Genomic DNA, 13,331 nt, shown 5'->3' with positions numbered 1-13,331 from the left:
AAAACAAAACCCCAAAAGTAAATTAAGGTGAGACAGCGACTCACTGCTCTTTTGGCTATGAGAGAAGATGATGTCATTAAACCTTTATAACTAAAGTTTACAATATGCCAACAATATGGTATATCGACACAAAAACCGTTATTATCAGTTGTCAATCAAAACAGGCTTTTCCAAAACAGTGTAAAATGTTTTCACTATAAATACTGAAAAACTAAATTCTTTACAACTACAGAGTCTTGATGTTGGATGCCTCCAGTTCACTGTTACATGTGCCTCTTTCTCCAAAAAGCATCCACAGTATTAACCAAGGAATAATAACTACCAGACCTTACCTTTTTCTCTCTTTTTTTCTGACCTTAACTTTTAACTAGGTTATAAGATAACTTGGAGTAATTAGACTAAAGCCCAGGCTGTGCATTTACTGCCAGACATCTACATTATTTACAGGTCTGGGAATAAGGAAATCCAGTGTTGTAGTTTTTAATGTCATATCTGATGAAGTTGAATCACAGAAAAACTTTAAAAAGATTATCTAGTTTTGTGGGAAACATGGGTTAAGTTCTGATCTGAGAATACTTTGTTAGCAAATTAACAGCAGCAGCAAAAAAAAAAAACAAAACTAGAGTACAATTACAATTGAAATACTCCAAAGAGCTAATATATGCAACATCTTCAAAATCTAAAAGCTGTAAGTTTTTGAATTTTGGATACTCACTGATTAAAAATAAATACGTTACAAAAATGAAATAATTCATAATAAAACCAAAGACTTTATTCATTTTGTGATTCTAGAAAATAACTGCTATCACCAAACAGAAAAATTTAATATGCTATAAGGGCATATTTGGTAAGAAATTGAATAGTTTTCATCATACGTATCTGTTTAATTGTTGCCATTTTAAGTGCCATATCAAAAAAATTGTCTGATTTTCACATGCAAAACACTAAGCAACAAATCTTTTATTATCTATAGAGACTCTTACTACACAATAGAATGTTACTTATTCTTAATTTTTAAAATTTCAGAATGAATCACATACTTTGAAAAGTTGATTTAAAAAAATACCACATTTAATCTATAATGTACTTAAGAAGTTATCGATCCAGGTATTAGATAATACTTTAACGCTCTCAAAGCAGAAAAACTGTTACCACTAAGCCGTTGTTTGGTTCTCAGGACATGATATAATTGACCAAAGTGGAATCTTAAAGAAATCACAGCCAGAAGCTATTCTTTTACCTCATGGAAGGGAAGGGTGCCATCTTGTGTTCACAAGCTTCCAAATACTCATTGGTTTCACTGCATTTTTTCTTTTTACATTTTGACTGTGTGTGGAAGAGTCAAGTTAAAGGACTAAAATTTGACTCACCTGTGCAGCAATTCCTATTCTACTTTCATTAAGACCCCCGATGGCGTACTTATAGCCACGTCCAATTTGTCCCAGGATATTGGCTTCTGGAACCTGAAAAGAAAAACGTGCAGTTATTTCTCAATTTAATTTAACATAATTCATTTTGGTAATATATTTTTTAATGCACATATACTCCCAATTTCTGTGATAATTCTCTAGCATGGTACTTATTAAACTCCAAGGAAATTATCTGCTATGTCTCTGTCTCCCTCTAAACTGTTTCCCACATGCTCTCAGAAGGATAGGACTCAAGTCCATGCTGTTCACTATTGCATCCTCCAGAGCCCAGCAGAGACGTTCGGTGAATCTAGAAAAATGAAATCTCATACAATTAATCAATAACATAAATGAGTAACAATTTTCCCTGAACTCTTATCTGTATGCTACAATGTAAGATAAAATATTAGGAATAGCAGAAAACATATAAGGGTAGAAACCTTTCTTCTGTTGAGACTATTATCACAACAAAAATCAGCTGGTGTGTGTGTGTGTGTGTGTGTGTGTGTGTGTGTACACAGGCATGTGTACCAAACAGAAAGGAGGAGAGAAGAAATACATAAAACTATTCAACCGTTTACTTGAAAAAAGATCTAGACTAGGTAATTTTAGAAAATACACTTAGCTTCTTAATATGGGCAGTTAGGAGAGAGAGTGGGCAGAATGGAGAAAGAAAAGGGAAATTAGGAGAAGAAAGACAGTTGGGGTGCAGTAGTGAGGCTCACACAACATCCATAAGGACACCCCATAGGCACACACACAATCACCAGTGAGCCAAAAGGTCACATCCTGTCCGACCTATGTAAAGTTCTAAAGCACAGCATTCTAGTTATCTTTTCCTCGTTTTTTTTAAGACTCAACTCTAAACTGTGGGCGCTGCCTGGCTGTTTTCCACTCTCACTGAGCAACACCCCCATCTTGTGGCCTTGCTGGGCCGACACCACACTCCTCGGAAGCTATGTGTGATGCGCAAGTACCAGGTTTATGAAGTATAAATGAGATTAATCCTCGGGCTGGCTCTTGAGGCCAGCTGCTGGGCAGACAGGTTTCCACCTCTGGCCTAAACTCTCGTGGGAAGTACATTTAGGTCATAACCTAACCTAAGATCATCATTCAAGAGTTTTACAAAGTACCCTCCTATGCACGCCTAATAGTGCGATGCCTTTCTCGCACAGTTATACTTCCAGGCAAAGCCATTCCACATCTAGGATACCCACCTTGACATTCTCAAACGTTAATGGGCAGGTAGAAGAAGCTCTGATTCCCATTTTGTTCTCTGGTTTCCCTATATGAAGGCCCTCAGTATCACGATCTACCAAGAAGCAGGTAATTCCTTTATACCCCTGAAATGAAGATTTAAAATGCTATAATCACTTTGACTGATGAGATCCCTTGTTTCCAGAGTTCAAAGTAAACAGAAAACGAAATACAAACCTTAGGGACTTCCCTGGTAGTCCAGTGCTTAAGAATCCACCTGTCAATGCAGGGGACATGGGTTCGAGCCCTGGTCTGGGAAGATCCCACATGCCACAGAGCAACTAAGCCCATACACCACAACTACCGAGACCACGCTCTAGAGCCCGTGAGCCGCAACTACTGAGCCCGCGTGCTGCAACTACTGAAGCCCACGCGCCTAGAGCCCAGGCTCCGCAACAAGAGAAGCCACCGCAATGAGAAGCCCACTCACCACAACAAACAGTAGCCCCCGCTTGCTGCAACTAGAGAAAGCCCGCGTGCAGCGACAAAGACCCAGTGCAGCAAAAAAACCAAAAAACAAAGCAAAACAGACTTTAGCAGTAAATACTAATGGACTCAGAATTGCAACATGTGTATTATGAAACGAGAAGTATGGGAGGGCATTAGGTTCAAAATCAAGAACCTTACTATTTATTTTACTCTTTCAGAAACCATTGTGGCTATTAAAATTATTAAGTGACACTAAAGTATTACAGGATGAATTCCACATTTTAAATTTAATTTTATTACATATTTTAGTTTTAAAATTTAATTCAATTAAATGCTACACTAGACAAAAAACACAAGATATCTTTATCATTTTGCTATATGTCTATTTTCCAACTGAATAAAACATTTTTAAAAATAAATGTACTATTAAATAGGTAAATTCTTCATTATTAAATAGAAAATCTGAAATTCTACAAAATTTAAGATTAGCCTCCTATATAACAGCTTAGGAGATTAATTAAATGGTCCTCCTTGTAGCTAATGTTTATTCATGTTAATTGTAATATTTATTTTAGGATATTAGTAAACCAGAGGATGAAAAGATGTCAGTTGTTTAAACTTTTCAGTACTGAGGAGAATGAAGAATTTAAGACTATGTCCTAAAAACGAAATGGAAGTAGGAAAAAAGAAATGAAAAGATTAGGAGGGAAACGGGGAGCAGCTTTGTTTTCAAACTTACAAGAGTAAGGTCTACATTTGCCATCACCACGAAGAGCCCGGCATCCTTGGCATTGCTAATCCACATCTTTGACCCGTTGATGACATAATAATTTCCCTTTTTATCAGCTTTGGTCTTCAAAGCAAATGAATCGCTACCTGCTCCAGCCTCTGAAAGGCAGAAACTTCCCATCTACACATGCAAAGAAAAAATTCCAAATTAATACCTATATTTATACTTTGCATAACAAATACCCACTTATACCAAAATAAACATTTGAAAATCAAACTTTTAGCTACTTCTAAAAGCCTGTATGTATCAAAATAGTAATGGTATTCTGACAGTATTATTTTCCAAACTATACCCCACTATTTGTCTAAGGCAGATTTAAAGACCTAAGCACACATATTCAATGTTAAGCTTAATTAAATTGGTTTTCATAATTACAGGAGAAAGACATCTCAATGTAAATGAAACTACCAACAAAGGTATTAGACAATATAATTGGGACCAAAAAAGAAATAATTTTATTGTCCAATGATAATTCCCTACATTTCCAAGTGGTAAATGAGAGTCAGATTGTATTTTTCTAGTAGCATTAATTTATTGAGCATTGCTTGAGTTATTAATGGTGCTGTGTTGTGGTCCTGAATAGAAAAGCCAACACTGCGGCTGAAAATATCCTATATTTAGAAAAGATCAGATCCATTTCAATAACTCATCTCAACTCACTTGTTCTGTAGCTAGCTTGGGCAAATAGATAGCCTTCTGTTCTTCTGTTCCATATTTTCCAATTAGCCTGTTAATTATCGTGTTCTGGATGTCACATACCAGAGCCACAGACGCATCAACTTTGGCTAATTCCTCTATCACCAGGATAGAGGAAAAAAATGAAGCTCCTGTTCCTCCATATTTGGTGTCAATTTCAATACCCATCAACTAAAGGAAAAATAAGGAAACATAGATTAAGAAAGCTCTTTTTATATGGGACAATTCCTTGCAAGAACAAGTTCAAAAATAATTTGTAACCACATCAGCTTAATTTTAAAATTCTGTATGTATATCTTTCTTTAATTTGGTATGGCTCTTTCACTCTAAGTAACAAAAAAATCTATAACAGAAACTAAATATATTTGCAAAGGATAAAATTACAAGCTAGAACTATCATTTGTTTCCTTTTGGGATCTAAAAAACAAAAATAAGAGAGGTAAAATGCTTTGAAGCATACTGGAATGGAATAGAAAGTATATAATTAAGAAACTGAAGACAGTAGTGGAATACCTCGTTTCATTTAGCATAATCTCTTCGAGTCAGGCCCCCACCTTGACTCTTTCAGCAGAGATAATAATTGAATGACCATTCCTTTTGGGCCATTTTAGCAAGTCCAGATGGTTAGCAGACCACATGTGGTGGTGTTTCCTAGAACCACACTAGACAAGGCCCAGGTGCCCGGTAAACATGGCCAAATACTGGTCAAGGCTTTCCAGTAACTGCCTGACTGTTCAGTAACCAGTCCTAAGTCTGGAACATGAAACATCCGTAACACTCCATTTTTAAGTGTCCTCATTTCAGAAGGAGAATGTGTGCACACGTAATTCAAGACCCAAAGCTGTGAACAGGTAAAAGGGCAATGCTTCTTTCTATCCTCTCCAGGCACTCTAGAGTCACACGCGCTGCAGCCTGGGTGTGGCTGTTATATTCTAAGCTGATGGGAAACTTAGCTGATATGAAGTTAGAACCACATGGGGGATGATAGAAAGACTGAGGGAACCAGAAATGATGTTCTATGAGGAAGAATTCAAGGATTGGGGTGTGCCTGAAGACTGGGGCCAGCATGAGAATATCGGACTATCATATCTTTAACAGCTGTCAGAGACACTGCTTCTCTAAAAAGGTCACCAAATTCCCCTACACTGGAAATATTTGTCAGTTATTATGGCAGGTGACCTTCATAGAAGTGGGACAACAGAAGCTAGGAGTCACATGAGGCCGAGAATAGCTGGTGCAGGATGTGCAACGCAGACCCTCCACAGGGTACGACATGCAGACAGGAGCAGCTGTGGAGGTGGCAGGCAACTCCTCGCTGCGTGTGACCCTGCCTGCAAGAACTGCCCCTCGGGAGAGTGTCGCTCAAGACTTCTCAGAGAAGCCTAGAGGTTCTGCAAACAATGAAGATGAAATCTGGCTGAGAAGTGGACTCACAGATGCCGTTTGACCCACTGTGGCTCCACATCAGATTCCATTTTCCCAAGTTTCATTGCTAAAAGAAAGGTGGAAAAATCACTACAATACCTGGTAGTAAAAAAAAAAAAAAAGCTGGTATCTTTTAAACAGTAAGAAATAAAACAGGGGGCCTTCCCTGGTGGTGCAGTGGTTAAGAATCTGCCTGCCAACGCAAGGGACACGGGTTCGAGCCCTGGTCCAGGAAGATCCGACATGCCGCGGAGCAACTAAGCCGGTGCGCCACAACTACTGAGGCTGCGCTCCAGTGCCCGTGAGCCATTAACTACTGAAGCCCGCGCTCCACAGCAAGAGAAGGCACCACAATGAGAAGCCCGCGCACCACAACGAAGAGTAGCCCCCACTCACCGCAACTAGAGAAAGCCCCCACGCAGCAATGAAGACCCAGTGCAGCCAAAAATTAATTAATTAATTATTAAAAAAAGAAATAAACAGTTACATGGAAAAGGCTAATTTTCAAACAGGATAACAGGACAAGATTTAAGCCAATGGCTTTGGGTAGGAGCTATTAGTTCTGGGATAGCCTTGGTATTCCAGATACAAAATCTTCACACCTATAGAGAAGGGAGAGATGAAGAGTGCAGTGGCTCTGAAATGTTCTCCTTGGGGCTCCCGTGCTGATAACCTCTCCCTTAGAAATCGGCTGCCTTGGTTAATGTGGAATTCAGATATCACCTCTTGCTTTTAAGTTTTCCACATACATAGGGATTCAGGTAGATGTGCTGGTATGAAGTTTAAAGTAGGGTTTCTTAACCTTGGCATTACTAAGCTGGATAATTCGGTCTTGGCAGGCTGTCCTGTGTACTGTGGAATATTTAGCAGCATCTCCAGCCTCTATCTCACTAGATGCCAGCAGCACACCCAGTTGCGACTGCCAGTGTCTCTAGACATTGCCAAATGTCCTTTGGGGGACAAAAACAGCCCCCGGTTGAATACCTCTGGTCTAAAGAAATCGCTCTTGCTTCTAGCCTTTTACTTAAAAAGCACAGTATTTCTAATTTAAAATGTTAATTCAATTAAAAATTTTTAACTAGGATCTCAATCTAAAAGAGATCCCAGATAATTCTGATTAGGAAATTATGCTATCATTACAATTCCTAAATTTAAAAGTATGCATACATTTTAACACTGGAAGGTATTTATGAAAGTTTAAAATTGGAAGAATCATTAATTATATACCCCTTGTTGAAATAATCCTCGTATTACTGATTTTTCCATTTTTGAATTTTCATCCATTTTTGAAACCAAAGGAGCAATCTGTTCCTGGGCAAATTTTTTAACTGTAGGGAAAAAAAAAACTGCTAAGTCTTTATTTTATTAATATGACATGTATTACTTTTTTCGAAAAAAATTTTTTTAATTAATGTCAAAAATTCCATTCACAAACTTAGATGAACACCTCTCCCAATCATGTCACATGTCATGTGATCTCACATTGCAGGCCCAAGTAATGACCAGAGGAATACTGTGGTGAAATTGAGAAATTCACTCACCTGTGCTCTTTATCATCATCTCGTCATCTGTAAATGTTTGCAGAGGGGCATAGGGTAGTGCCTTATTTGTTGTTTTGAGTCCAGCTTCTGACTGGGAAGATTTTAGGACATGAGGAGGATTTTTCCAGGAAGACAGGCAAATTGGGAAGTTTCTTCTAAGCTGTAGGAACAGTCCCCATTGAATAAGGAACACACACACAAAAGGGAAGAAAAGTACTGGAACATCAGTTTCTTTGGGAATAACTTTATAACCCATTCTTATAACTTCTTTCAGCAAAATAAGGGAGATTGGGACTTCCCTGGTGGCGCAGTGGTTAAGAATCCGCCTGCAACGCAGGGGACACGGGTTCGAGCCCTGGTCTGGGAAGATCCACAGGCCGTGGAGCAACTGAGCCCATGTGCCACAACTACTGAGCCTGCGCTCTTCCCGTGAGCCACAACTACTGAAGCCCGCACGCCCTAGAGCTCATGCTCTGCGACAAGAGAAGCCACCGCAATGAGAAGCCCGCACACTGCAGCAAGGACCCAACGCGGCCAAAAATAAATAAAATAAATTTATAAAAAATCATAATAATAAGGGAGATTAACCTGGCACATTATTTTAAGATTCACTGTCTTGTAACCAAAATCGCAAATTGGTTTGTTAACATATATCTCCTTTATCCGGCAATGAGCTGTTCTGAGTAAACACATTTCCCAGATAATTAACTCCTACCTTCAAGGAAACAGAACTTTCGAGGTGGAACTCATTCTTAAAATGTCACATTTCTCTAACTTCTTGGATAAGGAAACCGGACTTCTAAGAGTACTGACTGCCCACTGTGAAGAGAATTCTCGTGGGGCAGGAATGAGTGAGGGCACAGGGGCAACTGAGGGAGCAGAGCGCCCCACCCCACCGTGCCTGGCTGCAAGCAGCTGTGCTTTTTTGGTTTCCATGGCCAGTTTTGTTTTCTCAGCTTCTCATTAGTAAGAGAGCATACGGGTTAAGAAGAAAATGGGCTCTGGAGCCTGAAAGAACTAGTTTCAGTCTGATATTTACTAACTAGGTGATCTTGGGCAAGTGGTTTTTAACCTCTCAGTTAAAATCTCTCAGTCTTAGTTTCCTTCCTTGGAAAGTTTTGTATTAATAAAGCAATTAATGAAGCAATCCTCAACAAGGGTTTAGTGTGGTACCCACCCTACAGCAAGGGCTCAGCAAACGGTAACGACTAATTCTACTCTGATCCCTAAGAACACAGTCGTGGTGGTCATAACAGAAGGAGTCATGGTTGTAACTTAGTTAAACTGCAAGGCTAGCTCTTCCTGCCATTAGTGTGTCCCCCTGTCGCAGGGCCCCAAATCCTTCAAGTCAGCAAAGGATTTGCTACAATTTTGTTGAAAAAAAGAGACCATCCAATTTCGAATGCTTGTTATACCTTCCCAATATTATTCTGTAGAATTCTAGTACAGGGGAAACAAATGAGGAATTAGTCTTTCCCTGAACATAAAACAAAAACATGCCAAGTGAAAGAAACCAGCAACTAAAGATCATATATTATATGAGTCTATTTATAAGAAATTTCCAGAACAGGCAAATCCATAGAAACACAAAGTAGAGTGGTGGTTGCCTGGAGCTCAGGGTAAGAATGAGGAGTGACTGCAAAAGGGCACAATGATCTTTTTGGGGTGATGGACATGTTCCAAAACTGGATTGTGGTGATGGTTGCACACCTCTGTATATTTACTGAAAACCATTGTATTATACTCTTAAAAATAGAGAATTATATTGCTCTGTAAATTATATATCAATAAAGCTGTTTAAAAAACTAGTGTTTTCCTTTCATTCACCAAAAAAACCCCAGAATACACTGAGCATCTGTCAAATGCCTAAGAGCACATGTAGGGATGAAGTTCACCAGCTTCTGAGAAGCTTAGGATCTAGTTAGGACAAGATACAGTGCATGGAACAGGCAAGAAACAAAGCCAAGCTTTGCAGATTAAAAAGCAAATGTAGTAATATGCTGCAATATGTTTTCTCAATAGTTTTGAGTGTACACTGAAAAGCTTATTGATAAAAAGAGAAAAAAAGAAGCAAGAGTCACCATATTTGAAACCATTGTTAATCTCCCCTACATATCGGTCAATCTTTGCAGTTCTGTGTCTTAGATATATTCTGCTTTGGATTCACCTGGGAAAAAGGAACACTGGCCAGTCAGAAAAAAAAAAGTGTCTGTCTCAATTTTTCTAGCTAAGTTTGTTTTGAGAATAAGGAGACAGATAATTCAGGGCAAAGTTGCATGGAACATTTTTTTCTCATTAAAAGACAGAGCTGGGACATGAAAACTTTGGACTAGTTAAAAGGAAGTGGGGGGGGCTTCCGTGGGGGTGCAGTGGATGAGACTCCGTGCTCCCAATGCCAGGGGCCTGGGTTCGATCCCTGGTCAGGGAACTAGATCCCACATGCCTGCCACAACTAAGGAGCCCACCTGCCGCAACTAAGACCCTGTGCAACCAAAATAAATAAATAAATATTTTAAAAAAAGGAAGGGGGAGACATGAGATACTGTCCTCTTCCTGATGAAACAGATGACATGAATGAAAAAGCAGGGTAAGGAGAAGCGAGGTAAGAAATGCAAATGTGAAGGGGCCTAGGCGAGGGGACGTGCAGGGGAGTGGTGCCAAGTAGCAGGAGGAGAAAGAGTGATCAGCAACAGCAGCAGGCACAAAGAGGGAAGAAGAATGGGAGAACGGATGCAACTAAGTGTGGGTGCGATTTTGCTCAGTGGCTGGATGGGGCCCTCAATATGAATCCAAATGAATGAAAGAATGGGCCAGGCCATCTTCTCCACAAAATGCTCATGAAACTTGCCTATTACATTTCAAAAGCTGCAATACATTGCACACATTTCTTATTTCTAGGGGAGATTTACTTCACTAAACTCACTACAGAATTCGTTGTGTCTCTTTGTCAATATATCACCTTTCTACCGAAGTTTATCTTTAGCAGAATGCCCAGCACTGAGAAACAAGCCAGTGGGTCTCACTACACCCATTTTCCCCTGCTGACACAACTGTGACCCCCTTAGTCTCAATGTTGCTACTGACAAAGTAGATGACTGTTCAACACAGAGCAATTACTTTAGACACAAGATAAGAGAAGCAAATGTACTTTAAAAAGTGGTATACAAGTGTAGGGGGAGATTATTGAAGATACTTATCGTAAAACACAGTGGCTATATACGCTAAATGAATGGAATCCATTTTTAACCGAAGCATTGAAAGATAACACCTATCCTTTTTGGCAGAAAAAAAATTTCCTTTTAACATGACAGCTTTTAATAAAGGAGATGTTTCCTTGCCTTGCCTTTAACCGCTCAGCCCAAGGTTTCCACGATGATTTTCAACTGTCCCCTGCCCTTCAGTGTTGACCTCAGCCTCAGCCTCTGCAGATTTGGTGCCCACTCCATCAGAATGATTTTCCACAGTTATAAGCCATTGTACCACATCATCACATTTTTTTGTATAGAGCAGCAATTGCTACTTGAATGGAATAATGGTTATTTATGTCTTGCCAAATACTTTTCGAAGCTTGAGTCTTATCTGTTTCTACTCAACTGCCTAGAGTTCTGTTGCACCTAGAAGTCCTGATGATCAAATCTGGGGTCTGCAGACTCCTAAAGGCAGAACAACAAAGTCCACAAACTTGGATGGGGGAAAAACTATATTTTATTTCATGAACCTCTAACTGAAATGTAGCATTCCCTTTGATTATGAATGTAGGCAACAAGTTACAGTAGTACTGAGTTATCTGTGACTGTCACTAAAAGAAATTACAGACATTTTTATATCAAATAACAGTTGAAATACTGTTGGTGCTCATCACTACTTCAAAATTATAGTAGTTATTCAAACTGCTGCACATAGTCCTATATCGCAATGTAAAATATTTTTAACACTTTTATTGTAACTGATTTCCTCTGTGATCCTATATATTTAAATTTATGCATTTTAAAACATTTTGAGAAAAGGTCTAAAAATTCGACTGCACTGCTGTCTACTTTCCACAGATGGCACAAAAACAGGTTAAGAACACCTGACTGCTGAGTGTCCTGGTGAAACTTTTGCTAAACTCATGTGAGTGGATCACAATCCTTCTCCATTACGTTCCAGCTGACAAAGTACTGTTCGAAACATCCTTAAAGCGCTTCAAGACAAGAAGCTTTCGCATGTCTGAATGGTAAAAAGACGACACAGGAGAGGTGCTGCGATCAACTGCGAAGACCCACCTCGGCTTTTCCAAAGGACAAGTTCTGATAAAACAAGAGGGCTTCACCTTAAACCGCGACAGTCATTGGTTACCACCACATGTGCCCTCCTGGCTCTCCTCACTGCATGTGTGCATGAATGTGTATTCTTTTTTTCGTATTTTGATTCCATTCTAGTACCAGAGTTCACAGGGTTCATTCTAGCCAGATTTTCTTATGGTAACTTCTGACACTGAGAAACCTGCTTGTGACTCATGATCTAGGATGAATTTGCTTATTCAAACCTAGTCCACATATAAAATCATTTCAGAACTGCTACATACCACTGTGAGAATCAAATTAATCAGAGTGCTTGTGTCCAGTTCTGTCTTTAGCCTCATGGTTCCCAGTCAAAACATTGTTTCTGAAAGTTCTTTCTTCCCCACCCCTGTATCTCAGTGTGGTTGTGTGATTCACTTGTAATGATTCTGAGACCAATTCCAACATTCAAGAGGCTTCCCCACACCAACAAGCAGTTTTCCAGTGCCAGTTGAGTGCCCTACCATTCAACTCAATTCTGACACTATCTACCTGTGAAAGCAGCTCTTTTGCCCCATTCCTCCCCGCCTCTAACCTTCAAAAACCTAAATACAGGAATGAGAGCACTAGGCAATTTAACCTAACTCCTGGCTTATGCTCTCCTGAATGCACACCATGCCTTGCCTAACCTGTTGATCCTTTTCCTGGAAAGAATAACTAGCTCCTACCCCCAACATCCCCCATAGCAATCCTGCAGGCAGATCACTGGGCAAGATAACAGTGAAGAGAACCAGACAGCCTGCACACAATGGAGAATGATGCAGAATCCAACCTCCTGCCTCAATGATTCACTGAGATTCTTCCCCCTTTTTTCCCTTTAAAAACTGTCACGGCTGAGCAGAATCTTCAGGGCTGGTCTTGGGACATGAGCCCACCTTTTCCACAGATTTCCAGCTTTTCTGATTAAAGCATCTTTCCTTCCTTCTGACACTTGCCTCTCAATTATTGGCTTTTAAGTGGCGAGCAGCCGAACCCGAGTCCTGTAACAGATTTTGGCACCGAACGTGGGGCTGCGCTCTTGGGGCATCTAGTTGCTTCTGGCAATCCTGAGTTGGAGCTGCCAGCTGCAGTGACTTGCAGGGTTGACCTCGGTGAACGGGCTGCTCATGGCTAGCTAGCCCTGACAGGGGATTCTCAAGTAAGTTCCAGCAGCTGCTGGAAGGAACTATTCATTCCAGGGATTTTCCCTGCTGCTCCCTCTGCTTGGCCAGCTGCCAATTTTCACTTTTGGCCAGTGGAAATGGAAATGTGCACTTGGATGAGCTATGAGCTCCAGGACCAGTAAGTGAAGACTGGACTTGGTTTTCTCTGCCTGTTAAGAGAAAAAAGTTTTCTGGGATAGCTGCTTTTGATAACAGATTTGTGTGAGCTTCTTTGCCTTTAAGTGATCTGTATTTGCTTTTGAAATCTTTTGTCACTTTGGTTACCTAGAGTTTTGAAACTTTTTGATATCTTTCACAAA

General features: G+C 39.9%; 1 protein-coding gene across 7 annotated transcripts in view; it reads right to left on the bottom strand.

The window, feature by feature from the left end:
* Positions 1 to 13,331, bottom strand: part of ACADSB (acyl-CoA dehydrogenase short/branched chain) — a 64,626-nt gene that overhangs the window by 34,884 nt on the left and 16,411 nt on the right. For 5 of the 7 annotated variants that reach the window (XR_016388188.1, XR_016388187.1, XM_022568521.3 and 2 more), the window contains exons 2-7: positions 7,548 to 7,707; positions 7,234 to 7,334; positions 4,546 to 4,752; positions 3,835 to 4,005; positions 2,627 to 2,752; positions 1,371 to 1,463 (exon numbers count right to left, since the gene is read on the bottom strand). Coding sequence is in view for 5 of the 7 variants with exons in the window: in XM_022568521.3 (XP_022424229.1) it covers positions 1,371 to 1,463; positions 2,627 to 2,752; positions 3,835 to 4,005; positions 4,546 to 4,752; positions 7,234 to 7,334; positions 7,548 to 7,707 (858 nt within the window). In the remaining 2 variants the exon portion in view is untranslated. Of the gene's footprint in view, positions 1 to 1,370; positions 1,464 to 2,626; positions 2,753 to 3,834; positions 4,006 to 4,545; positions 4,753 to 7,233; positions 7,335 to 7,547; positions 7,708 to 13,331 lie in introns of those variants that run through there. The other 2 variants (XM_089898302.1, XM_022568524.2) reach the window with 2 other exon arrangements.

Source organism: Delphinapterus leucas, chromosome 16 (genome assembly GCF_059928025.1).
Source record: "Delphinapterus leucas isolate spDelLeu-1000000601 "Yukka" chromosome 16, BTC_Dleu_Yukka2, whole genome shotgun sequence".
NCBI classification, from domain to species: domain Eukaryota; kingdom Metazoa; phylum Chordata; class Mammalia; order Artiodactyla; family Monodontidae; genus Delphinapterus; species Delphinapterus leucas.
Note: the sequence above shows the minus strand (reverse complement) of the source record. Positions and strands in the feature narration are given on the sequence as shown.